This window comes from Anser anser (assembly GCF_964211835.1).
Source record: "Anser anser genome assembly, chromosome: 18".
Taxonomy (NCBI): Eukaryota; Metazoa; Chordata; class Aves; order Anseriformes; family Anatidae; genus Anser; species Anser anser.
The window spans coordinates 10,030,667-10,058,310 of record NC_139739.1 but is presented as its reverse complement, the minus strand read 5'-3'; the positions used below and the strand labels follow the sequence as shown (position 1 = coordinate 10,058,310).

At 45.5% G+C, this 27,644-nt stretch overlaps 2 protein-coding genes across 7 annotated transcripts; both read right to left on the bottom strand.

Moving 5' to 3' along the window:
* Window positions 1–58: 58 nt before the first annotated feature.
* On the bottom strand, window positions 59–12,400 carry LOC310883460 (solute carrier family 2, facilitated glucose transporter member 11-like). The gene is made up of 12 exons (XM_083803821.1): window positions 10,259–12,400; window positions 8,884–8,982; window positions 7,927–8,087; window positions 7,299–7,423; window positions 6,276–6,405; window positions 5,221–5,369; window positions 4,254–4,441; window positions 3,311–3,421; window positions 2,794–2,895; window positions 2,370–2,445; window positions 1,909–2,036; window positions 59–1,168 (listed from the first exon to the last, which is right to left on the bottom strand). Exons 1-12 carry the CDS (start codon window positions 10,262–10,264, stop codon window positions 962–964), a joined length of 1,482 nt encoding a protein of 493 aa, XP_083659947.1. The 5' UTR covers window positions 10,265–12,400; the 3' UTR covers window positions 59–961.
* Window positions 12,401–13,239: 839 nt separating this feature from the next.
* SLC2A11 (solute carrier family 2 member 11) lies at window positions 13,240–27,418 on the bottom strand. Of its 6 annotated transcripts, none has more exons than XM_083803812.1 (12): window positions 24,660–27,418; window positions 22,144–22,242; window positions 21,537–21,697; window positions 20,378–20,502; window positions 19,656–19,785; window positions 19,317–19,549; window positions 18,015–18,202; window positions 17,150–17,260; window positions 16,031–16,132; window positions 15,825–15,900; window positions 15,049–15,176; window positions 13,240–14,412 (listed from the first exon to the last, which is right to left on the bottom strand). In XM_083803812.1, the coding sequence occupies exons 1-12, from the start codon at window positions 24,678–24,680 to the stop codon at window positions 14,212–14,214; spliced, it is 1,575 nt and encodes a 524-aa protein (XP_083659938.1). In that variant the 5' UTR covers window positions 24,681–27,418; the 3' UTR covers window positions 13,240–14,211. The 6 variants fall into 6 exon arrangements, with proteins under 6 accessions (XP_083659938.1, XP_083659940.1, XP_083659939.1 ...); XM_083803814.1 differs by having other exon boundaries at window positions 19,317–19,465; XM_083803813.1 differs by lacking the exon at window positions 24,660–27,418 and having other exon boundaries at window positions 19,317–19,465; window positions 22,144–24,620.
* Window positions 27,419–27,644: the final 226 nt, after the last annotated feature.

The following is a 27,644-nucleotide window of genomic DNA, read 5'->3' as shown; positions in this document are numbered from 1 at the left end:
GTGTGACGATCAAAAAGCAGGAGGATAAGGGTGCAAAAGAAACTGCCACTCGACATTCGGGTCCTTTCGCAAATTTTATTGCATTTTATTGCAGCATCTGCAACAGCCAGTAGTGAAGTTCTCATTTCCAGAACAGACACAGGATTCCTTGACCCTGACAACACAATCCCAGAGATGGGCTCTCCTCTGTCCCTGACTCTTCAATCACTGAAAGCCAAATGCAGACACGATGTGGGATGTGTTTTCCAAGTCTCTGCTTTTTTATTTCCTTATCAGTAAACTGCAAAGCACTACAAGCAAGGGTGTGTCACATTGTATAGCAATGAATACAAAAAGTGAGGCCCTTTTCCCAAATTTTGTAATGGGAATGTGGAGTACTTGGAGACCTGGAGAGACAAGCAAATACTCAGACACACACCGGTTGGGTTCTCTGGGAGAGGCACCACACTTCTTTGTCTCATCGGTACCAGAAACTCTTGGGAACTGAATCCCATTGAAACTCAGGGTTCCTCCTCTCTGACATGCAGTAAGTCCAGGCTGAAGACATGCTTCGTTGCCATTGCTGATGAAGAAGAACAGACCTGCTGTGGATTAGCCTACTCGTGCTTGTCTGCAGCTCTGCTTTCTTCGTCATGCTTTCTTGCAGTACTGGTACTTGCTGTATGTCCGAACAGAAGAATCTCAGAAACAACGTACAAAGCAGTAACTTTGGCTAGAGATGGCAGGTTATGTTTGGATGCTTCTCTAACATGGTGTCTCCTTCTCCCCAGGAATTTAATGTCCTTTATACCTTTCTCCTTCAAATGTGGCAATGAATATCCTCCAAAAAGAAATATATATATATATATAAAGACCATGCTGCAGGTCACAGAAACATGGTCATAAGCAGCTCAAGAAAGCTGTAGTTTCAAAATATGAACAAAATAGTCCTCGAACAAAATATGGACTGGAGAGTTTGGTATTAAAGTCTAGTAACAATCATCAGGGAGCAGTTATTCTGCGGTAGGGCCGGCTGTCCCTTCTTCCCACGGTGGTTCAGGCGGTTGAACTCCTCCATGATCTGCAGCATCGTCTTTCCTTTGGTCTCTGGCACCACCAGGAAAACGAAGATAGCCATGGATAGACAGTATGCCAGGAAAATGATAAAACAGAAACTACCAAGGCCTTCCTATGGGAAAAGAAAGGAGAAAATAAGTTCATATAAATTGATTTAGATATCTTTCTCTTATGATATGTGTTTCTGGTTTTGTATTCACTCAAACACTTGGTGTAAGTCCTGCTTGCAGCCACCTTGGGAACAGCACTGCGTGTTAAGGCAAGCTAATTCTCCTTTCTTGCCCTAGGGAGGGAAGCTGTATGCTCAGCAGGCATTGAATGTCATTGCTTGACAATTCAGAGAGGTGCTGAGCTACATTTCAGTTACTGTTCCTCTCTACTCCTTCTCAGTCAGTGCTAGACTGGGGAAGGTACGTTGTGCGTTAGCGCTGTCCCTCCTTGCACAGTCCCCAGATGTTAGGGGCTTCTGTTTCCCTGCGACTTATTAGTGCTGGGTGAGACCTCCGGGACAAATACAGGCATGGCCATTTTCCACGTCAACCCCAAAGGACACACAGGACAAGGAGGGAAAAGCAGGGAGCCCCTCGTGACACTCAGATGACTTCTGGCTGTGTCGATGCCTGTCACCCCTTCCGTGTTTGCCAGCGTTACTCTCAGGGTGCACAGTTAGCAGCATTTTGTCGGTTTGCTACACTTCAGCTACGTATCTAGGTAAAAAGCAAGAGACCATCAGAACTGCAGTTAGTGTGGGCTCTGTCCATTAAGTGTTGAAAAGGAGAAGCAGGCTCTGGGTTCAAGAAGGGCCGTACCTCTTCCTCCAAACAGAGTTTTAACACACCATGCTTTGCTTACCACAATGAAAGGGAACACAAGGCCAAGGAAGAAGAGTTGGATCCAGTTTGAAGCACCATTAAAAACATAAGCAGCTGGTCTGTATGACTGAATAAATATTTCTGTGGGCAGGAGGCATAATACTCCAGCTGAAAAAACATTGGAGAAAAAAGGAAAAATCAAAAATTTTGCAAGATGCTTCTGTAACTCATACTTCATATCACCATGAAAGTTGATGGCTTTATCTGACCTGGAAGTGTTTGAGGAACTGCTTGCTCCTTCAGGAGAAAGGCATGCAGGAATGCGGTAGGAAATGAAATTTTAACTCCTACCACACGATGGAGTGCTCCAGGACCTGGAACATCTCCCCCCACTGAATCAGAAGCATAGACTCATGCTGGCTGTGGAGCAGCTATACCTCTCCTAAAGGCTGTGTGAGGAAGGCAGGAGTATATGAAAACATTCCAGTATGAAATACCAACCTGGCCCAATGCCAAAGCTCATGATGTAGATAAAGATGAGTACAACAGAGCAATATGGTACCCAGGAGAAAGAATCCTGTGATGGGAAACAAAAAGCAAATTAAACCTGAAAGTAAAATTTTATTTGTCCAGCTGCCTTAGAAACAGGGTCAATCTTAATCACTGGTTGGTATCATAAACATCTGTGTCCTCAGTTTCCACACACTTCACAAGGAGATAGTCTTGGCAGCAGTCAGGGCTGTATAAACCTATTGCCTTGAACCTGTGTGTACGTGGCTGGGAACTGTCAGTATGATGGTTAGCCCCCAGAACAATTCTGCTACAGCTGAAGAGTGATGTGGGGGAAGGGAAATAGTAATGATGTCTGCCACAGAATAAAATGGAAGATGTGATGCTCGACTCAAATGCACAAGTGAGGCCTTACCTGTAGTGTGAGCGTGACTGTGAGAAGCCCTAAAGCCACTGCCATCACTGTGTAGCTTTTCCACAGCAGTGTCTTCCTCCCCGCCCGCTCTACGAGGTAGCCCTGGAACCAGGAGGACACGCTGTCAGCTCCAGGGGCAGGCACGAGGAGGAGCCTTCAGCAGCCAGATCGGGGGGCTCTGGGGAGCTGGACCTGCCACCGGGAGCTGGTGCTGGGGCAAGCTGGGGAGATGCAGGGCTGTGGGGAGCATTGCATGGGCAGGGCAGGACCGGGGCAGCACTCTGCAGGCAAAGAATAGCTGGGAGGACAGCAAAGTGGAAACGTTTGCACTGTTCATTGCCATGAATCTACATCCGAGAGTCCTGCTGAGAAAGGAGTTGGTTTTGCAGGATCAGTACAAAGTACTGCTGATTTGTTGTAGGAGTTTCATTCCCAGAGCTCGATTTGCAGTAGTTTCTAAAGATTGAAATGAAACAGGCATTACAGCAGGATGAAATTCAGCTGAAGATCCACTTACACACAGAACCGTGGTGAGGATCTCGGTGACCCCAACTCCCAGGGAGACGTAGGGGGTTTGAGCAGGGGAGATTCCGACTTGTAGGAAGACATTGTATGCATAAAAGTAAACCTGGAAAGCACAGAAACGTGTGAAGGTTGTTCCTAGGTGGTTATATTTACACTAGTTTTGCCTTTTTTGACAGATAATAACTAATCAGGCCTTAGGAAAAGAAAATCTTGATTTCAGTAATTAATCCTCAATGTTTTCATGACAGTCATTTGTGTAGAAGAGCTTTTTCTAGGAGCTCTGTTTCTAACTCAGTAACACATGGTCTTTTTTTCTTTTTTTCTTTTTTTGGCTTGCTTTTAGCATTGGCCTTTGTTTTATGTTACAGGTTACATAATTCCTTATCCTTTAGTGTCTCGTGCAGGACATGGAGCACACATCCTGTTTTAGTGTCTCATGTGCAGGACATGGAGCACTTAGAAATATTGACAGTACTTGCTAAGCAAATGGTCTAAATTATCTTTCTATTGAATCTTTAAAACTCTGCCGTGATTTCAATAGTTACTGTTTTTCCAGATGTAAGTCCTCCTAACGCAGAAGAAATTCCACCATGAATATGCTAAATTTATACTGACCCTTCCTGATATATTTACTGCTGCAAGAAAGGGGTAGAAATTGGTTTTATGAATATCAAAGTCTTTCTGAATTTGCAAAATTAGTCTGATTTTTGAAATGTGTTATCATAATAGAGATGCCTTCAGATGACACTTGCTAAAACATAGGTCTCACCTTATCCCAGCTCCAAAGCTTCCATGGGAATAGATTATAATAAACACTGACAGATCGCCTCCTTACAGCCCCTGTTGGAATCAGCATTTTACTACTCATTGCAGAACTTACTTTTTGCTAAGGAACCGTGAACAGTCTAAAAAGCAGAGAGAAGTAGCACACGTACCACATTGACTCCAATTAACTGCGTGCATGCGGAGACGAGGAAGAGAGTGATGAGCTGCCAGCGGACAGCTTTGTCACGAAAAAGATCACAGACGTGCTTAGCCTTCTCCCCACGGATGGCTTCTTGCTCTGCAGTCATGTCATCTATTTCGGCCACGTGGTCGCCGTCTCCCCAGAGCTGCTTCACAGCTGGATGGACGGGAAGAGAAGGTGACTCCTGGTCCACGCTCCCCAGCACAGACGTGGACTCAGGGAGTACGTCCTGCCTTGCAGAGTTTTATTTCAGCTTCAGGCTCTTTGCCTGTGTGAATGTCCTAGAGATCTGGGTTCAGCCTAGACGCTGACCCAGTTCATTGTGAACTGATTTTACTCATAAATCTTAAACATGACCTCACCACTGGCCAGTAGCTGTTTACAGGGTTTCAGTGTAAATCGAGCCTAAATTCTCACCGATCCTTCCCCAGCTCCCCTCCCGCTACACATACAGCTCTCAGGCATACACCAAAACAAGGAAAAACAGTTCCTATGATAAAAAATAAGTTACATCCAGAGTTCTCCCTCTTCGTACTCGAAAAAGCCATAGTGGCTCTTTCTCTGTTCATGTCAGTGGCTGCTGTTAGGCTTGCTGAAGACCTGGGATGCTTGTGGATATGGCATGCTGGTAGGGAGCATCCATTTCTTACACAGAGCCAGGGTGCGCTGCATCCGTGCCCTGATTGCTCAGGGCACAAGCTCCGTGTGCTCGTGTCCCCCAGAGGATCCTGGCAGAGGACAAGGCAAATACTAGTGCCAAGACAGCTCTAACAACAAAGCAGAAGGGGCTGTCTTTTGTTAAAACTGCAGATGGTTTCAGAGCCAAAAGGCCAAGAGTCTCTTTCCCAAGTGAACATCTCTTCCAGGCTTCTGTGGGGCTTTACTACATTTTCCACTTTTTGCTAAAATGAATACTTTGCGGCCCGTTTCCTTACCTTTGATGCACCCCTCCTTGTCCTTTTTGTCGATGAGCAGGTAGCGGGGTGAGTCTGGGAAGAAGGGCAGGGTGAAAAGCTGCACGAGGGCAGGAAGCGCGTTTGCTGCCATGAGAATTGGCCAGAGAGCATCCACCCCGAGGACTTCTCTAAAACAAAACCAGCAGAGTGAGGGGAGCTGAGCATCGCTGTGCACTGGCCATGTGAGCACATGGGACACGGGCTGGTCCCTCGGCTCTGCTGCGTGTGTCCCGGCAGCTGTCACCGAGGGGTCTCCAGCATTTCTCAGTCCAGAAAAACGAAAGGGAGGAGGAAGGGGAGAGCACAATGCCGCTGCCTGCAGCACAGAAATTACACAGCGTTGCCACCTGTTGCTCAGCAGAGAGTGCAGCACCGTAACTGCATCCTGCAAGCCCCCAGAGAGGAGCACTGGCATGGCAGAGCACCCAGAAAGAACCTGCAGTGGCTGATCCCTCTGCTTCTGCTGCAAAGAGTTACCACCGAGTTACAACAAAGACAGGATCTGCGAGTTCCCGGTCTGGGACTGGCTTTCCCAAACAGCAGCTCTGAGTACACTGCAGGCAGAACGACCTGTGCCCGGGGACAGGACAGACTGCCTTCGGCACAGGACAGGCAGACAGGGCCTGGGCTGAGGGGCAGGAATCCACCATAGCTTTCTGGTTTTGCATGAGTGCCTGATGAGTGGGTGTGCTGCTTCTTGTGTGTTTTCAGGAAGGTTTGGGTTGATCTGACGCTCCCTGTTCCTTCTTAAAAAAAGTAAAAAGTAAAACTCATCTGTTAAAGGTTTTCATTTCTGTATTTTGATCTGTGTTTGCCAGGAAGCAACATCATTCTTCAGTATTAAATATTTGTATGATTTCTGTTTTCCATTTACTTAAGTCTGGAATTCATGCTGAGCCAATTTGGTCTGGCTGCCTAAGGTACCCTGAAAACACGTCTAAAAAACTTATTGACTTGCCTATCTTTAGGTTTGCATTGACATATGCGCATATGTTAATAACAGAAGAAATTAAGTAGCTCTCAGACCCCCTTACCTGAGACCCAGAGCAAATCCTATAAACTTTCCGATGGCGATGGCAGTGGAAGCTGTTATGGCAATCACCCCACGCAGCTTCTGCGGGGCACATTCCCCAGCATACATGATGTGGATATTCAGACCCAAACCTGCAGCGACAAATGGCTGTGAGATGGGGCAGTACAAACTCCTGTCGGTCTGGTGTTTTGGAGGGGCAAGGCATATAGGGTTAGGCTCTCAGATGTATTTTTACAGGGCTGAATATGGGTCTGCCTCACATGAAATGTGTTCCCAACACCTTGGCATTGCGTCTTTGCTAAGAATTTCACTATGCAAGTATGTTCTCCTGGGAAGTCGGTACTTCCTCAGGCTGGCCTTCTCTTACCATGGCTCCTCCAGGCACAGAAACAGGATTGCTGTTGCTCCCTTTAATCCCAGATTAGATGTCAGTGTATACTCAGGATCTCTTGTGTTTTATTTTATGCTTGAAACGAACAAGTTAACATAATCACACCATATATTCCATTTACTCAGTGAATTAATACTTATCCTCACTAAAATTTATTTATTTATTCATTTGCTGGTTATTTTCTTTATCCAGCTGCTCAGGGATCAAAACACTGATAGAGTATAACCTTCTGGGGCATATGGAAATTACAATTCCTGGCTTGAAAACCATTCCCTTGTCTGTAATGTGGAAGGCAGTGTCAGCCACAACAGCAGCAACAGAAAAAAACTGAGGTTAGCTTTCTGTTGAATGAGCACGCTCCCTGAAATATCACATGCTTTGGCTTTTTCACAAGTTGGTAGCACTTTTTATATGGATTGGATGTGAAGGTAAAAAAAATGAGAAATGGAGCTGTCACACATGATTAATTTAATTATGTTTGTGTTTTCTTAGCAAAAAGTGCATTCAGTAATCAGGCACTCTTCAGAGTTTAGTGAAAATCTGTAATTTATGCAGTCAGACTGGTAAAACCTTGTGACCCTCAGTCACTGCTCTCCCAGGTATTTAATCCCATATGTAGAAATGCAAATTTACCTCCACAAACTCCAGCTAATAATCTCCCAATGAAAATCATCTCAAAGGATCCAGACAGCCGGCTGAGTCCCATCAGAGCTGCGCTCAACAGAACGGGGATGTTGGTGAGCAGCATGACCTTCTTCCTGGAATTCGTTTAAATTAATATGAGCATGAATACTGCCTGTGTGTCATTCATGGCTGGACAGAAGAGACAAATTATATCATGGTTAGACTGAGATCAGCTGCTGTGAAGCAAATGGGAAATGGGAAAATTTTGTCGTAGACCGAAAAACTAGCTGGAGCTTTTCATGCCTACAGCACCACTTGCATGTATTCTTCTGAAGCCAGTACCTACACTGAGGAACAGCCTTTGTGAGAAGGTGTCTGGGAAATTCATGTTTAAAAGGTATGCACTCCCCAAGTGGTTCCTCTGAACTAGACTGGCTTTGGAATTTACAAGGACCATGGCATGATTTTCCTTGATCATTGGCAGTTTTTACCATTCTCTTTTTTCACTGAACTGGTCTGAAGTGGCCCTGGGCTGCTCACAGCACCACTTTACAAGCAGTATTTCTACCAAGAGACAAGCACTTGTTTTTGCAGGTGTTGGCATAATCAGAAAGACCAGTATAATCATTATTCCTACCTTCCATATCTAACAGACAAATATCCGGCAGACAAGGAGCCCAGGAGCCCACCGATGCTGTAAATGGACACAACGAAGGACCACATCAAAGTAATTATCTCTTCACTGGGAGAAAATCCATATCTCTTCAGCCAGGCCTCCCGGATGAAACTTTTGATGTACTTTAAAAAAAAAAAAAAAGAAATTGACTCAATCAGCATGTTTCCTAATAATTGCACCACTTTTTTGCTTCTCTTACCTACTTACTTGTCTTGTTTGATACATTTCTATCAACACCTGGGCTGAAACCTTAGCCCCAGTGAAATGAAAGGGAATTTTGCCACTAACATTACTGGAGTCCATGTTTTAGCTACACAGTGCAATGAATCACAGTAACTATCAATATTAAATATCAATAGTGGGTGCCACTAAGAGGAGGACAAGTTGGTCTTCTGTTTATATGCTAGACTCTGACTGTTTTGTTACCCAGCTTTCCCCTCCATTCCCACTTGTTCCTCTTGTCCAACTTCTGCATCCTGCCTGATGCTTCGGGTGAAATTCACATTTGACTTCAGTTGACCTCAGTGAGGTCAGGATTTGTCCAGAGCTACAATTCTTTGCTGCCCTGTTTCACCTTAGAGGCATTCACATAGACCTAGTGTGCATAGCCAAGGACCTGCTACAAAGCAGTCCCTGAGCACTGGAAAGAGCAGAACGTCCTGTGAACAACACAACTCGGTCATGGAAGCATGGCTGACTTCATAGATATTCCTCATCCTCCCCTTTCCCAATTTCGTGATACCAGACAGAAGTTAAAAAGCAATGAAACACAAGAGCGATGGCAGCTACTCTGAGAACCAGGAAGCCACAAGTCTAGTTTTGAGAGCAGAATGGAAAAACTAGTGACTGGAAATAGAGGAGTGCACGAGGACACTGAAATCCATGCTGAGAGCTCAGCTTTGAGCTGTCCGTGCTTACCTCGGCAGGAGAATTGATAATGGAGACCTGCAACCCATACTGGAAAGTTCCACCAATGCCCAGGACAAAAGCCAGGAGGAAGAGGTTGTAGCTCATTTTCTGGCAGGAAGAAAAACAGCAAAGGAAGCTAGTGCAGCTATTCAGACATGCCCCGGGTGTCCTGTTTTGCCTGTGGGAACTCTTACAGCTAGCACAGTGGAAGACCACAGCAGCGAAAGCACAGGGCAGTAAGAAATTTGTGGAAAGGAGAGAACTTCTCCCAGCTCCCAGATTCACACTTCAGTGCTCCTGGCTCCAGCTTTGGGCAACTTAATCGGCGCTAGCATGGGATCACTAGTCCCTCCCACTCCCCATGCTCCGTTACGGAGAGTCCTAGCGGGGATGTGTCCAGCAATGATGGCATGATGCTGCACTTTTATCTCTAGAACAAATCGTATCCAAAGGCAATGCTGAGCAATAACTGCTAAACATTTACAAGCTGATTTCTAATCAGATGAATGTTATTGTTTCAATGGACATCAAATTTATCCATGTTGTAAAACTGTTAGCTTCAGAGAACTCGGTTCTGAATAAATCTGGTATTTGGTGCGTTCATAAATCAAATGATGGCATGCTACTAAAGATGCCACACATCAGCATGAGACAGACCATCAGCAACAAAATCAGTAAGCCCTGTTCTACGTGCAAAATGTATATTGCACCTGCAGCAAATTTCTTAGCCTTATCTTCATTCTGTATCATAACACCGTTGCTTGATTTTTGTGTTGCATCTCTTGGGTAGCTTTGCCACTCTAATAGATTTTTAAATCAGGAAGAGTTTAAAAAATATATTTATTTAATATTCATCCTAAAATTGCTTTTTAAAAACATCTTTGTTTTATCTTTTCTGTGTATTTTTTCCTATACCTCCTTGACAGGAAAAGATTGATTTCCATCCTTTGGTGTTTTAATCTTTCAGATACTTAGTTATTGATAACTCCTTTATTGTGGAGGACTTTTTCAGTCCTGTGGTCCTCCTCGATCTGTCAAATCACGCAGCCTTATTTTTTTGCTCTGCTCTGAACTCCCTTGGTTTATCTTCCTCTATCATGTATCAGGCATTAAATATATAAAAGAAGTGCTCTCAAATCCAGTTTTCTTTGATTTTTAAAAATCATTCCTTGCAAGATATTTGATATCTCTCAATTATGTCTTCGTACTATTATTTTAACCACATTTGATTCAGATTTATTTTTCTTTCTGTACTTAACTTATGCAATAGGTCTTTTAGAATAGCAGAAAGGAAAAAAAATCTGTACTGAAAAAACCTATTTGGGGAAAAAAAAAAAAGAAACATATTCTATTTGGGGGAAAAAAAAGAGAAACATATACCAACTTGCATGCAAAGGTAGTCATCTCAGCTTGCAGGCTAGGTCTTTCCTGACGCTTTCTTCGGATACTTTGGAAAAAGTCAGTCTATATATAGAGAAAGAGGAGCCCGAGATAATATTTCAACACATCGTTTCATTCTCTTTCAGTGTTTACACTCTCTTTGGTTTGTCATGAAGTTCTTGCTATTGGTTTGTCATTGTTGTGTTGGTTACTGATGAAACTGCCGGTCATTTTGGTGAGTTGTGCATTCATGCCAGGTCAGTTGGGAAGAGAAGCTCAAGCGACGGCTGACACAGAGCTGCAGGAGATGAGTAAAGGACAACGAAAAGGCACTAATGGAAACCAAAGTCCAGGGACCGGCACAAACCAGAGCGGACTGGCCTGGCCTCCCCAAGACATAGGTTGGGTAATCACTCATCACACCGAAGGAGAAGGTCCTGTTACTTTGAGCCTCACCACGGTAAAGTCTTCTGAAGCCTGACTGTGAAACATGACTAAGCCTGACTAAGCCGGTGCACTCAACGCTTGGGTTGTGGGGTCAGTTGATTCTTCAAGGGTAATAGTCACTGCCCGAAAGTTCAAGTCTGTCTCCCTGTAACAGCGTAGATGCTAGGGAAGTTGAATGTCAGCTTTGCATCCGGACTGTAAAATAAAAAAATGACATCTTTACTTTTATCCATAATTCTCAAATCTCTCTTTATCTAGTAGTCTCCAACGTTTTTTTCTGTTAAAAGGTTTTTACGAGCAAAGTCGAGGGGGAAAGTCCTTCTGCTGGTGAGTGGCTACACTTGGCAGTGCCCCAGGTGGGAAATCTGTGTGTCTTCGGGGTCTGGAAGAATTCCAGCCAGACAGTCTGGGACCGAGCTGCCCAGTGAGTGCGGGGTGGCTTGTGCAGAGGAGCGGGCTGAGGACTGCAGCAGTAACTATTTTTCTCTGTTGCAATGGTTACCAGTCGGTCCAACAGGGCTTGGTGACTTGTTTTTTAAACAACAATATGAACCATGAGTCTCTGAGAATCACTTTTCAAGATGTGTGTCTGCCTAATGCTTCGCATAAGAAAATTGACCTAAATGATTGACATACATTTTTCCAGTTTATGAAGGTGTGTTAATTCAGTAACAATTAACCAACTTGTTAAGTGCGTCAATTAAAATGTAACCAATCAGATCAATTAAAATGTAACCACTGATTGTCTTTGCTTAATCAGTCTGAGGACACCTGATTTCAGGCCATAGTCAGAAAAAATGCCAGGAGTTGGAATTAGTGTTTTCTGACGTGTACTCGCAGGATGGGGCCCCTAACTCTGGAAGTATTAAATGCGTGTCATTCCTCACCAGGCATGTGGCATATGGCCAGCTGCAGAAGGTGCCCATCCTTCCAGGGATCTGGGGAAAGCAGAAAAATGCTGACTTGGGGATTAGCCACAAAGGTGGCTGAGCTGAGGACCTCTGGATGTCGGAGGACTTCTCAGTTTCGCCCAGTTCTCCTCTGACCTGCACTTCCTGGCAGTTTGTGCCGGGCTCTCCCTCACCCAGGCAGTCTCTTCAGTCTATCCCCAGCTTCCACCCTGCATCTTCTCTACTGCCTTGCCTTCCTTCCTGTCTCCTGTCCTCTCTCTGATCCTCACCAAAGGAATGTCAGAGTATTTTGGTACCATTGTGATGCTACCAGCACTTTTTGCTTTGACCGTTTTACTCTTTCCACCTGCCCCTCCCTGCTCTCTCCAGACTGCACAAGTGAAAAGTATCTCTGCATTTCCTAGCTTGCAGGTGTCTTGCTCTTGGTTGTCTTGTCTCAAAATCCTGTTTGTTCCCAAATCTCAGTGTCACCCTAAAGCAGAGAGACGTGCTGTTGCCCATGTGTGTGTGTGAATGACTTCTAGCACCAAACACAAGTGAACAAAAATTTAGATATATTTTTCCTATGTTGTAAACTGTAGACAGTGAAAGATAGCTCTTGCACAGACTCCTCGTCTGAGAAATATATCTGCCTCTCCACTTGTGTCCAGCATGACCGTAATACGCTCTGGAAATGTTATGTTTACATTCATGCCATTTAAAAATGCTGTACTTCTATTAACTTAGTTACAAATATACAGAAAGAAACTTCAACTACTTATTTTGCCAATGTATGCATTCTTCTTTGCTGCAACCATCAGCAGAAAACCATCACCAGTCAACCTGATGCCTGGGAAAACCACATTAAATGAGAAGCTTTGCCCTGTTCTCTACCAGGCTACCTACAGAGAATGAGTATCACATCCGTCTCTTTTCCAATATGCTCTGTGGAGACAAGCAAGAACATACTGCGGGGAATCTTCTCCACTTCCAGAAGCAGCAGCTGCCATAGGAGCTCCTCACCACACGCTAGCCTCAGCAGAACGCGGGTGTAAAATGGAGTGGGAGCCCCACAGGGTGCATCAGCAGTGTCTGTGCTCACAGTGTGCACATGGGACCAGAGAATTAGCTGTGCTTCACAGCAGAGGACTGGAGGGAAGAAACAAGCCATGAAGAAAACCAGCCCAGAATAAATTGTCTGCAAACAATGCCCAAAAGTCAGTTGTATAATAAGCTACTTAGCAAGAACTAGAAGCTTTCTTCCTAATCCACCTGTCACATGTTTTTATAGCTGAAAATAATTAACTCTCACTATTGCTCAACAAGTAGGGGGCAATTTGAAATCACTTAATAACAGAAACAACAGGAGCACTGGGCAAGGTACTGAGGATTTCATCTGGTGTCTGAAAACAGAACTTAATCATATTAATTTTTGTGTTTGAGAACCCAGATTTAGAAGCAAAAAAAGGCTTCTGAGGTGTAAGTTACTGTTTGGGTGGAGAAGAAATACAGAAGATACTTAGAAGAAATTTGCTGAAGCATTGCATGGTGGTAATTGATGATACGAGAATAAGGCAGCAGTCTGTCCCTATTTAATATGGATTCTAAAATATAGATGTGTTATTTACTACTAAAAAGCTAGAACACATTTTTAAACATTTGGGGAGATTTATTAGTTGATGTACATTATAAATCTGCTTTCCATAAGCAGCAACATAACTTATTTCCATAAGCACAAAGTTCTGTATAAGCAAAGATCTGGTGGTGTGTGGCAGGCTGATATGCTTCGGCTGCTAACTGTGGACCCTTCAGTGGGTGTATGGGTTTATCCAAGAACACCTATGAACTCGGGAAAGGAGGGAATCTATTTTTCATTCCTTTTTTTTTCTTTTATTTCTTTTAATCAAGGCCAATCTTAAACTCAGCCTTTGGGACCAAATTTCAGATTTCACTTTGGGGCCAAATTTCAGATTTCAATACCTAAACACAGTATCCTAATTCAGTATTTAGGTACCTGGCAGTGTGGCCTGAGTCTCAGTGTTGGTTGGAAGCAAATACTTAGCATTTCAACTCATGGAAGTGAGCAGCAGGACAATTTTTTAAGCTGTGTAGCAAGAAAATAGTTTATCAAGTGTTAGAGCATTCAGCAGGTGGAGAGGCGGCTCACTACAGTTTGTAACATCTACTGACGTCCTAGAGAGAAGTGATCAGATCCCTTGCCTATCTGTATTATGCTGCTGTCAGGCATTTCTCTGATTTACCTGTTTGAAAGTATTTAAGTGGAACCATCGTGTCACCCGTGACCTGTTTTTAACAAGAAACTTCCAGATGGTTTGTCAGGAAACCAGTCACTGAGAATGTCCCCAGGGCTGACAAAGGACAAGTCCGTGTTAGTGTTTCAGGCAGGAAGGGAAAGCAAATGGTGGCTTAGGAGGAGTTTAACAAACAAAGTAAATAAGTAATGTGGGCCTAACGGCTGCATTTTCTGCATTGCCCTAAAGTCTTTTCAAGGTGAACCTAAGAGTAATATGTTATCCCTAACCCTCCTCCTCTCTCCGTGTCCCTGCAAGAGAACATAGCCACTGCTGAATTTGCCCAGGTGCCATTCTCCTTCCCTCTGCTACAACACGGTGGATTTGATCTCCTCAGGGCCTTTATACAAAGCTGCGTGGCTCTGAGCTTTGAAGTTCCGTTTCCTGAACTCCTCCGAGATTTCCAGGAAGGACTTCCCCTTTGTCTCAGGGAGGAAGAGCCCGATGTAGAGAGCAGTGCAGACGCAGACCACAAGGAACGGGACGTAGCAGAAATGCGCTAGAGTTTTCTGAGAAGGAGGAAAAGAACAAGGCAGTGTTAGAGACACTCTGTGTGATGGTGAACAGGTCACTAAAGTCCTTTCCTACATGGACTAACTTCAGCCAGGGAACATTTTCTGTGTTGCCTAGGTGCAAGAGCTCCCCACCACAGTTTGGGAGATTTGACACAGCAGAAAGAGTATCTCAAAATGTCTTTTTCTGTCTTTCTGTCTCTACATAAGCGTACAGAATGGGGACCCACAGTAGGAAACGAGACAGGATTGCATATGGAGGATTTCTGCTCCCTTTTGCATCAGGAACCACCTTAGGGAATGGTGCCAGGGCCTGGAGGGGGAGTTAAATCACGCCTCTAGTCCCAGCCATTCCCAGCTGAGGACAGAGCAGGATATAGACCATCCGTGCCCCAAATTAATGCATTTCCAGCCTCACATCACAAATCACCTTATGGAACACAAGGGAAGTTTAGTTTAAAGGAGTTCTGATCGCTTCCCTGAAAAAGGTAATTTTCATGGCAGTGCTGGCTTGCTGCATGTCTGCAGCTTGTGATATTCCAGGCCCCGTCTTGTCTCGTGGTCAGCAGAGAGCCTCTGCCTCGTACAGAACACTAAAGGGCCACAGGGGATGGCACCGCTGTGGGAACCCACCACAATGAACGGGAAGGCTGTTCCGACCAGAAAGAGGTTGAACCAGAGCAGTGAGCCACAGATCATGTAAGCAGCTGGCCGGGACATCTGGTCAAAAACCTCGGTGGGCAGAACTCCTGTTACACCAGCTGGAAAAAGAAATGGCAGGAAAGTTAAAAACACTGTACGTAATACTGTTGACCAAAACCAGGAGAACACATACTAGCAAGCAAAAACAACATGAAGTTTATGAGAAGAGTAGTAGATTATTATACAGTAAATTATTCTCACTAGTCAACAGTGCCAGAACAAGTGGTAATAGAGATAAACTGCAGCGGGGAAGTTTTGGGTTAAATATTAAGGGCTGGCTAATTATTCAGACTTTCTCATGTTAGAATGAACTGCTGGGAAAGGTTTTGTAATCCACGTTATTGTCACCAGGATCTGACTGTGAGAACAGCTTATAATTAATTCAACCCTATGACACTGTAGGGACTGGGACAAGAAATTACTTCCAAGCCGTGTGGCATGTGACACTGGCAGCTTGGTTCTTACCTGCCCTTCCTTCAAATTCATGTCAGCAAACAGAGCCTCACATCTACTCATACTGAGCAAACACACACACATAACCCGTGTACCCTGCCCCCAGGCACAGAAAGTAATGGGTTCTGCCAAGAAAATAAGTGTTAGTAGGCTAACAGACATGGAAATTGTACTTCCAGGCATCTGCTGCTTGCACACATCGCTAGAAGTCCGCAGTACCCAAAAGTTTCAGTGCAAACACTCAGGGAACTGACCTGGTCCAATTCCAAAGCTCAGGATGTAGGCGAAAATGCAGGCCATGCTGAGATAGGGCATCCAGCTGATCCGAGTCTCCAGCCGCAGGAAACAATGGAAAACCAGTAAGGACACTTACTGTTATTTGCCACCACTAAACACCCCAATCACATAAAAGGCACAGCCCAGCTCCATTTCCCTTAAATAATGAAGTGAAGTTTGTCACCTGCTGGCTTAGGGCGACCATGAAGACAACGGCCCATCCTGCCATGAAGATATAGCCCCCCAGCAGCAGTGGCCTCCGACCAGCATAGTCTATAATCAAGTTCTGCACAGCGTAACACAGTGAAATAAAGCAACACATTTAACATCTATTTACAGATTCCCGCCTGCCCCCTTCTGTCCCATTTCAATTCTCTGTGCCTGTCTCACTCTACAGCTGCTTCAAGGATGTTGTCCACTTCTCAGCAGAAAGAGAAAGGTCTTTCAGAGGAAAGGGTCTGCTGGCAGGAGCCAGGCAAGACGGGTGTTCAGGGGAGACAAGAATGTCCCAGCTGCACCTAAACCCTGCCACCATCTGTAGTGACGTGCAGCAAAAGATATATATATATATATATATTTAATCTAAAGCTTTAAGGATATTTGGTGCCAAGAAGTGGCAAGCTAAGCGGCTAGAAGATTTATTTCTCTATCATGTTAAGTTTGCTTCTTGTTCTTGATGTATATTTTAGAGAGAATGATAAAAATCCAGGATGGCTGGCCCAGTGTGTCCCTGGAACGGCTGAGGTGCGTGGGTCAGTGTGGTAATTTATTATCACAAACTGCCAGGGTCTGAAGCCTTCAGTGTCCCTCAGATAAACTGAGGACAGATTGCAGGGCACAGACTGCTAGCCACAGCTTGTGGCAGGAACACTGGCCTCTGCTGCCAGAAAGAAAACTGAATGGAGCAGCCAGAAGGCAAAGAGGCACTTTGCTATGGACTCCTCTGCTGCTGTTCTCCTCGTCAGCCTCTGAGGTTGCATCTGCAGTTGTCTGAATAAATAGTCGCTCTGGTTGTAATCATAGATGTTCAACCACAAAGGCTGAGGATACACGAAAATGCCAATGAGCACAGATCAAAAGCACAGCTTCCATTTAGAGTCTTCCAGACATTTTTCAGATGATGCGGTGTCTTACAAAACACTGCCCCATTAACCCCTCTGGACACAAAAGCTGAGAACTGCCTGACTGCTGTGTTGCAAAGTGCTTCCCTGGGATGCGAGGCAATGTAAATCTGAAGCTTGTAATTAACGGGCTCCTCCCCATCAGCACGGCCTGCATGTCAGCAGCGCATTAAGAGTCTCACACAAGTAACGGATGTGATCAGTTCACAGCTCCCCGTGCCGATGACAACATATGGGATTTTATCCTGAGGAATCCCAGCCTCCTGGAACACGTAAGCTGCATAAAAATACATCTGGGAAGAGAACAGAGGAGAGAGCAGTAAGGGAAGGTGTCTGAAGATGCATCCCGTTGTTTTTTCCTGAAGGACCATGCAGAGCACCACAAAGGTGCTGTGTCACACAGGCTATTTCGACAGCATCCCTCTGAAGCTCGCTGTAGTGCAGAGGTGTACTTTGGGAATCAAGCATCTGAGATTTGAACCCTGATGTTGATGAGAAAGCCTTTCAAAGCAAGTGGTCTGTAAAAGCAAACACCCATATGATCTTAATAGTGCAGAGCAATTGGAAGACAGACTGCTAAATCCAGACTGCTCCCTAGAACAAGAAGTCTTCTCCATGACTGCCCATGTAGTAGATGCAAGAGGAAGCACTTACAGGAAAAGAAGGCTCTCATCAGCAGTGGAAGGCTGTTTCCTCAGCTCTCAGAAGGCTGCTGTTGTACATAGATTTTATCTTGTTTTCCATGGTTTATTGGCTTTTTCATTTAACTTTCCTCATTTCATCCAGGGCTGGATGCCAAAGGGTTTTTTCCTGCATACTGAATGGGCATTGTAACACAGACCTAGCGTCTGTACCCAGCTACCTTTTTATGCCACCTTTTTTTATACTCCAATTCAACTTCTCACTACTCTGTTCATGGCTTCTTCAGCAGGAAGATCTCCACAGGCAGAGCAGAGCACTATTCCTTCTTGTCCTGCAGAAGGAACGTTAAGCCCAACAGCTCGTACCCATGGCTCACGCTAGCGCTGCAGCTGCCGGGCTGCTTACCGAATCATTCCCGCAGAGCTGCATGGCGCTGCTCAGCACGATGATGCTCATCAGCTGCCACCTCACAGCTGGGTTTTGGAACAGCTCCCAAGGCTTCTGCGCCCTCTGACCTTTAGCGGCGGCCTGTTCAGCCAGCATCTCTTCCAGCTCTGCTCCCAGGTCGCTGTTGCCTCTGAGCTTCTGCAGGGCTGCAGGGACAAGGGAATCAAGTCTCATCCCCTGGACTTCACCTTCAGATCACCTGCCTCTGCAGGCTGAAGGGTTGAGCAGTAAGTCATGGCTGCAGGAAGCTGTAGAACAGAGCTGTGATCATGGTGCTGCCTTCACAGATGTGGCAAGTTGCCATGCAGCCCCGTGAAGGGCTGGGGGAAAGGGACTGCAAATCCCTGTTGTTTGACAAGAGAGTATTTCCAAACAGTGCCATTTCGGCAGCCATGCCTCAAGCTCATATCTCAAGTGACTTCCCTGGGAAATGCAGGCAATTAAAATCTTCTTGGTACATGTTTCCTGGAAACTAATTCCAGCTGCTTTGTATATGGGGATTTGTATGCTACAAATCTAAGCAAATCCTTTAATATGAATTTGCTGCAGATTTTGTCATGAGCTCCCCAGGCAGTATTTATTTCACTTCACAGTTACAAAACATATACCCCGCTGTGAACTCAAGTTCCACCTTTTAACCTTACCTTTGTATCAAAAAAATATTTTGTAGGAAGATGCCTTTCAACTATCTTAATAGATCAAACATATTTGAGATTATAGAATGTTCTTCAGCTTGGAAGAAGTGCTCATAAAAGGAACTTGATACTGTTCACATGTAAAAGTCATGACACCAATCTCAAGAGGTCGCAGCCTAAGTCTGTGTACAAAAGCAGGATGCAAAGAAGTGTACATTAATCTGTGTTCAGAATTACTTTAGATATTCATACAAATACATAACCAACCACCGCCTGGGCAGTGTTTAAGGATGCAGCAGCTAATGCAGTCACAAACATTGACAGCACCACATATCTTGTGTAGACCAACATGGTCTTCTGGTTTGTTATCCAAATACTGAGGTGTATCATGAGACTAGTGACATAGCTATGGTATTGGGCTTAAAGTTTTTATGTGCATCTGAGGAGACTGGTAGAGTCACCAACAGGACGTTTGTGTTGGAAGGAAACCTACATTTCAATTTGCCTTGGACTGAACCCGCTGGGCAGTATGTTACAAGTATGCAACCAGCCTTCTTACTGTGCATCTGCCCAGTCAGCAGATCTCGGGTGCTCAGCGGGGGGCTGACAGTCACCCTAAACTCACCAGAGATGCAGGATTCTCTATCTCCACGGTCAATCAAGAGGTATCTGGGACTTTCAGGAAACCAAGGCAGAGCCATGAGCTGGATCAGGCCAGGCACTGCATTGCTAGCTAAAAGGAACGGCCAGCTCTCCTCCCCTCCTAAGAGCTCTCTGGAGAAAAATAAAATAAAACATAATTGCTCAGGAAATTTTACAACATCGCAAGAGCCCAGCATCCTCTGCGGCGTGTGAGCACTGAAAAAAAAAAAAAAAAGAGAGGGGGAGTAAAGCAAAAAGGGGAAAAGAAAAAGAAGAAAGAGAAGAAAGAGAAGTATGAACTGGGCTTCTAGCTCTACATTACCTGAGTCCAACAACCTGCCCCAGCACCAACCCCAGGGCTGTAAAAGATGCGGAGGTCAAGGCCACAGCTCCTCGGAGCTTCTTTGGGGCACTTTCTGCCAGATACATGGGCTGAATGTTCATGCTTACACCTGGGCAAGGCAGACAAATGCTGGCCTCAGCTTGGAGACAGAGGAGACGAGGACAAGTGCAGTCAGCCACCTCTCCAGGTTGCCAGCTGGACCCTTCTGCTGGAGGCCATGTGATACTGATCTACCAGTGCTTATTATTTACCCAAACCTTTAATTTCCCTCTTACTCATTCCATAAGCTGCTAAACATACATTTGCATACTCATAAGTAGTAAGATGAAACCGAAATGTGGCTGGGCCTCAGTCCTATGGTCTTCTCAGCACCAAATCTGAGGTTATAAACGATGTTCCATTCTAGTCCCCCATTCTGGGGGTAAGGTCATATTTTAAGTCACTTGTATCAATCATTATTCCCTGAGAAGAGCTTCTATAAAAAATGTAACGTGGTACATGACCGATAACCTTCTTACAAGCAGAGAGGGACTGATTTTTACTCAGTTTCTGCCAGGGCTTCCCTCCCAGCATGCAGACTGCATGAGATACTAGAAGTTGAATTATTTTAATGCCTTGGGTCATTCCTATTTGAGTATCTTCCATTTCTAATTGATACTTGTTATCATGTTTGTTCCATTGCATTTCTCACGTTGCCATACCTGCATTCACGCCAGTAAAGAATCTGCTGAGCATTATCATTTCAAAGGATTTGGCCATTTGGCTGAATCCCGACAAGACGGCGGCTATGATCACAAAGACGTTGTTAACCAGCAGGGACATCTTCCTTCAGAGAGAAGAGACACAGTTGTGAGCTCAGATGGGTGCCAGGTTTGGTTCTGGGATCAAACCTTTCACGTGGCAGATCCAACCTGCCCTGCCTGCAAGCTCGGTGGAGTGCTCAGCTCCACCACAGCACATCCTGCTCACCCGCAGCCCTCCTGGGGTGCCCATGCACAGGTCAGCACTTCGGGGTGTTGTTAGCAAAACAGGAATCTGCATTAACAGAAAATCCACAGGGCTCACACAATTAGGGCCATTGCCAACTACCAGCATGACCATGGGGTGTCCCTGCAGAGCTGGCTTTAGACACATGGAAGGCACCCTGGGGTCCTCACCCAGGCTCACTGCTCTTGCACTCCCCATTTGAATGGGGAAGAATATTTCAGTTTTTCCATCTGAAAAAGCCAATTTGTTGAAACAGGCACTTTTCATGTGATAGTATTCTTAGGAAACTTCTGTCAGAATATTTTCAAGTGTCACAGGTGAAATTTCTGTCCAAAACCAGAAAAAAAAGGAAGTTCTCTTGACCCGTATCAGCCAGCAATTCTCTCTAGTCCCAGTGGGCTGCCCTACCTACTGTTAGGAATCTTTCTCTTATTCACGAATGGAATGATTTCATTGCTAAGTAATACAAGGTGAAACTTTTCATTGGATAAGAAAGGCATGTCCTTTCCAGATCTTCACAACCATGGAAAAAGTGGCTGTGGGAGGCAGTCCTCCAATCCCACCCCAAAGCATAGAGGTGCCTGTGTCAGCACGTAAGAGGAGCACACCAAAGGGATAGCGCGTAGAGGGAAATTCTTGGGGTGAGGAGGAAAGGAGGTAAAATCCAACTTCCTACTGGTTTATGTTGGTAACACCAAGGGTGTTTTTCTCTAGAGAACTGGGGACAGAGCTGGGTTTGAAAGACAGGAGAGGAGAGGCAAATGTTTTTCAGGTACACAAGCACAAAGGAAAAAAAAAGTGCCACGGGGCTCGTAATTCCTCTTCGACTAATGGAAGTTGCAAAGCATAAGATAAAATCCATCACCCTCTTACCTTCCCAACATGATGGCCATGGGACCAGCAACAACAGCCCCGGCGAGTCCTCCCAGAGGGTACGCAGAGACGGTGAAAGACCAGAGCAGCAGGATCATGTTGTCCTCCAGGGGAACGCCCGTGCGCTCCTGCCAGGTTTTGTTCATGAACACCTGGATGTACTGCGAGGGAAGGACAGTGCTGTGTCACCACAACACAGAGAGAGAGGACGCTGGGAAGTGTAAGGGCTTCCTTATTCATATATCTGCTTATACTGTGCTCGTGCCTCTAAACCTCTGGCTGAAAATGGCCTCCAGTTCTTAGATGTGTTTTTAACAGCGGGCTGAGGGTGTAAAACCGTAGCTGTTCAAAAGTTGTACTTGGTTTATATCTCTGTGTAGCTGTATTGGGTAATTTAAAAACATTTTAATGGGTCTGATTTTGAGTTTAAGGGCAAAATTCAATTTCATGGGATGCAGGATGGAAAATTTTAGAATTAGATTTGCTAAAACAATTGAAATGAGGCTTTTGAATAAATTCTTCTGACGCTAAATCCTGCACGAGGGTGGCTTAGGACAGCAAAGTCTCAGGAAGAGCCTCAGGGACCAGCAGGACTAGCAGTACTTACTGAAGTTGGAGCATTGATGATGGAGATGTTGTAACCGTATTGGAAAGTGCCTCCAATCCCAGCAGCACATACTGTCAGGATCAGGATCCTGCTCTGAAGCTGAAGAAGATGGACAGAAAACGGATGGCTTTCTTGCACAGAACAAAATGGCTCAGCAGACATTTGGCCTGGTCATGCTTTGAGTAGCGTGTAGTGAAGATTAGAGCAGGCTACAAATGATATTGTGTAATGGGAGGTACCAAAGACAGAAAGAAAAAAATAGATTTTTAAAATCTATGGCTCTCTGTACGGCAAAATGATATTAATAATCCATTGGATTAATAATCCAAAGAATCTGGGACTGCTTTGGGGCCAAGAGTATCTTTCATATAATATTTAACATATATGCTTACAAAAAGTCAGTGTAACAACAGTAAATACTGGTACAGGCTGGTGTTACTCCTTCAGTTAATTCAATTTGTTACAAAAACCTGTACTCACATGATGAATTATTCAAGAAGCATTGCCAAAGCATAACAACTTCTGAATCATTTCTACCTAAGCCTGGATGGAGTTTCCCTGGAGTATAAGAGATTTTCTTATGGCTATTTATACCCGATGCACTTCTGGTTCATTGGCATGCTATTTCTTGTACCTTTTTGTTGCAATTATACATCCTTTGTCCTTTTGTTTTAGTTTAAAATAGAGTGCCTTTTCTATGCTGCTTCACATTTTGTACAGAGCAGGCAATGTCTTTCTGCCAAACTTTCTCATCACACAGTTTGTTCCTACAGGTTTTTGTGTTTAGCAGGCTACAGTTGAGTATTCAGCAAGAATATTTTCTACACTTTCAGTGTTATGATGTGGGTGAAATATGTGGCAGATGTGGTCCTGTGTCATGTGTTGTGTCTCCTTGAGGTCACCATTGGTGTTGCCCATTGCTTATACTGCCTTTTAATGGAGCTGCTTCATGGAGCATCACAGGATCAGGGCGCTGGGGAAGTCTCTTGCCTTTTGCAGGGTGTATACAAGCTGTCCCAGCTGGCACAGCATGGGAACTGAGAGCTCCCTGGCAGGCTTGTGAGCAAAAGACTTTCATTTCCCCCCGCTCGTAGCAGGATGCCCCGAAATTATAGCACAGCTGGGTGTTCCACATCACAACAACATTGGGGCTAACTGTGACAGGGACACTGTATAGAAACTTTCTAAACATTTTTGTTGATCTCTCCTCCTCTGTTGCATTTGTAAGTCTCGTGTCATTCTTGCCACCGTTGCCTGGACACTTCTGTGTGCCTGACTGCCCCCAGATGGACCGACTGCCTCTGTAGAGGAGCACAGCCGAGTGTCAGCAGCATCGTGCCTCCACACTAGACACCTCCATCCTCACTGCCGCCCCACCACCAGTCCTTGTCAGTTCACACCTATTTCGTGCCTGTGCCCACCTATATATGAGATGTCCCATGTCTCAAGACCACTCTGAGCCTGCTGGGGACACCTGGCCCTTAGCCACACACCTCCTGCCAGGACGGCCTCTGCCAGCCCCCTGCTTGCAAACCCCTCCCAGTGGGACAGCTCTGCAGGGTGACATGAGGAGCCCATGCTCAGGCTTGGCTGTTTGCCACCAGCGCGGGTCACCTCAGGCGAGATTTTGTTTTGCTACATGAATATGACTCCACGGGCCCTGGGAAGAACTTAGATAAGCCGGTTCAGGGAAGCCCTCTCTGCTCTGCCTGCTCGTTTTCCTTTCAGAGAGCCGTCTACCAAAGAGAGGATTTTGCCTAGTGTCCCAATAGTTTTTTTAAATTGCAAATTCAAATAATTGTAGATTTTTCCTTTCCTCAAAGCCTTTGCATGTAAATAACTTCCATAGCAGCCTGAGACAGAATGTTCTCCCCGACAGAGGAGAAGCCAGACTGTTCCAGCCCTGCAGCAAGAAGAGGCTGAGCTCTCTCTTGTCCCAGTTAGAAGTGGGTACGTTTCACTTGCTCGCACTTCCCTTAGCCACGCCACTTCCCTGTCTCATTACTGAAACCAGAGCTAAGGATTGTGCACCTGATTCTGCTTCTGCTTTTCCCAGTTATTCCAGTTCTCCAAGTAAGAGAGATTTCCTCTCCCCCCAACAGCACATTTCTTCTTTTTTAATCACAGTGTTTACGGATAAAACACTCCTGCTAATTTCCCTGTTTTTGTTGTAGAGTGCATCACCTATCAGGTCCCATATCACAGCCTTCTTTCACGGCTATCAGCTAAGGGAAGATGGTTTGCTGCTCCTTGAGGAGCCACCAAGCACTTCTGAGCTCAGACCTGAGCTGTATTACAGGTTTACCTTCCCAAACCTTCCTTAAAACCTGCCTTCTGCACTATTGTCCTGGCAGGCAGCTGCCAGGAGAGCCATGAGTCTGTCAGCTTTATCCCAAGGACTGTGATGAGCTGGACAAATAATTCTACAGTAACCTGTTAGTACTTGCACAGCCATATAAAAACTGGGGGAAAAAGAAAAATCTGTCAACAATAATAGTAAAATAGATGGCTTTTACCAGTCTCTGCAGCTTGTTCATCCTCTTTGGTAGGTTTTCCTCTGTCTGCCAAAGCCTCTGGTGCTCTCAGCAGTGCTCTAAGGGATTATTTAAATCTCCAGCATAGGAATGTGTATTGAGTCACCCATTACATTAGGATAACACACTTGACTTGGCAGGTGTCTTGCCAGCTGATTTACATTCTCTAAACGGGGCTGCATGTTCATTAGCAAGACAGCTCAATTAATTTTGTTGAAAATACAGGGTAGTTCGGGGAAATGTTTCTGCAAGATCCAGAGCTGCCTAAATTCCTGTTGAAGGCCAGCACGGTTTACAGCATGAATTCCCTCTCAAAGCATCTGACATGGCTGCCCAGTAGTGTTTGTCCAATTATATGTGATCGAAGAAGTAAGCCTGAGCTATTTTTATGACCACAGTTGTCCCGGAACTCAATCTAGCATCTGTAGGACAAACCAGATCATTTCCCTTGGTCCTGACAGTGGCAGGAACCAGCCCCAGGCCCTTGAAATCCCCTGTTAGGCCCTGTTAGGCCCTTCGCTGTGTTCCTGCCTGCGTCCTGTAACGCAGGGGTGAGGTGCGTATGGGAGAGGAGGCTGCTGGGGGGCGAATGACTCCTGAGTATCGGATCAAAACGTTCTCAGTTCCTTTTGAGCTGTCACAGCCTCTCACACAGTGCTGTTCTGCCGTTGTTTAAGCATCTCTGTGCCGCTTGTGAGGGCAACTGGGGCTGCTTGTACCACAGAGTGTGGGTGTTTCTGTGCTCTGCGAGATATCAATCATGGAATCAACAGAGCTTTACGTGAGTATGGCCATGTAACATGCTTCACATATAACATGCTTTACATGAACAGAGCTGTTCATGGAGGCATGGTGGAGGAGTCTTCGTACAGTGGATTTATGTCACACCCCGGGAGCACAGAATTGAAACTCAGCTCTGTTTGAAAACCTTGGTTAAAAATTAAAGAGCTGTATGCAGTGGAGGCACTCCTTTTACCTCTGAGAGGCTCCAGCTAAATTCTAACGAGTAGAAAAGGCTTCATTGCATGGCTATTGTGGCGTTTTCTGTGACCTTTCATCTTTGTCTATTGGCTTATCTTTCACTAGGGTGGGAGTTTTACACTCTTCCCTTGTTAACTACCCATCATTTCAGCAGGCCGGGGTAGCTGATAGGCCCCGGTAATGGCTCTGGCCGATGTGGTGCTGGTTATTGCTCCAGAAATGGCTCCCTGTGCCGTGTGAGGGCCGCAGTAACAGCAATGCTCGCTTCTTTCTGTAAGACACCTCCCAGGCAGTGAGAAATGGTGTATCCTGATCGGTCCTACAGACAGGGCCCAGTGGAGGCAGAGGCATACTGCGTTGCCAGCACTGATAGCAGAAGGGCTGCTTCACGTAATATCTATATCTATATGTTACATCTATATCTGTATCTATATATCATAATTTCTATATCTATATGTTAGGTGTAATTATGTGTTTTAACATCCTTTCATCGTGCAGAGTGCAATTCATGTGGGGCCTGACAGATTTCAAAGTATGCAGAATAAGTATAACTTATTTTAAGCACTTCTTTGTCCCTAGCCAGGTTTTACTACACTGAACAGAAGCACAAACCTGTTCCACAGCAGGGCTGGTTCCCTCCGGGGAGATGTTAGCACTGGGTGCTGCATCAGCTTCAGCCACTAAGCGGCAGGAGAAGCCCAAGGTTTCCTACTTCAGGCTCAATCCAAGTGCCAGCAGCTGGCTGCCTGTGGTTTGTCAGAGGTGACACAGAAACTTACACAGGTTTGTGGTTTGTGTCAGAGGTGACACAGCAACTAACAGGTTCCCAAATGATAACTTGTTCACTGAGGAAACAGGATATGTAACTGTAAAAGTCAGCAGCCACTGCCCCGTGGTAAAGGCAGCACGTGTCGATAACGGTAACGCATTCATTCATAAAGGAAGGAGCTCGTTCCTTTCTGCTGTCCATTCAGAATGAGACCAGGTTTGGGTACATCTTTTCCAGGAAGAAAAACACATAGTCTGTATTAGCCATGAGCTTCCTCCTTTTTCCGAGCATCTTATAAGCAGGAATCACCTCGCGTGTGTCTTTGTCCCCTTGGGTGATGGCATACAGGAGTTCCAGCCTGTGGCTTGCAGGTGGCACGTCCCTGGTTGTTGTGGACACTGAGAGGTGTCCTGGGAGCCTTTGAGGCAGGTGGGGATCGCTCCATTTCTAGCTCCCTAGATGGAAGCCAACACGTCAAAGCATGTCTCTAGTTGGATAGGAGGCAAAGGAATGCAGCTCACCCAGGCAGTGTGGTCTCCATCCATACCCTTGGGCCCTTACACCATGAAGTTGATGCATCCTTCTCATTCCTGCTGCATTCAAATAAAAATACGTCTTTCTGCAATGGCCTGGTCAAGGGCTGCCTGTTTAGAACAGCGCTTTGTCTTGTTTTTCCAAGGCAGATACGTGCACATTCTTATATTTAACAGAAGATAAAGGCCGTATTGGTCACAGTCCAAAAGAAATCCTAGAGGTATGTGTTTGCAGCTTCTGCTGGGCATCCCAAAGGGCTTTCTTCAAACCCCTGCTTATTTCACCTCTGCACCTGAGCTGTGCAGAGCCACTCTCTCCAAAACACATTCCTCTCCAGGTGCTGGCGGAGGCACCTCCTGCAGTCACTCAAGCTCCTGACTTCGCAGGGGGCCAGCAGGTCTCCAGTGCTACCGCGGGGACCTACCACCCTCTTCCCTCAAATACTTTCTCACTGAACTCAAACCTGTCATAATTAGGGGAAATCTGATGCCATGAGCACGGGAGACCAGCTATTTGGAGAATGTGACGGCAGTCTCTGTGCCTGTAATTACCTGGCTGCAGCAGCGAGTAGTAACCCTGCCAATAGGAAAGCCTATCAACACGTGCTCTTTGATCTGCCGCGCGCGGAAAGGCTCCTGGACTTCACTGGTTTCACCCAGGATCCTCTGGACCGACTGCAAGAG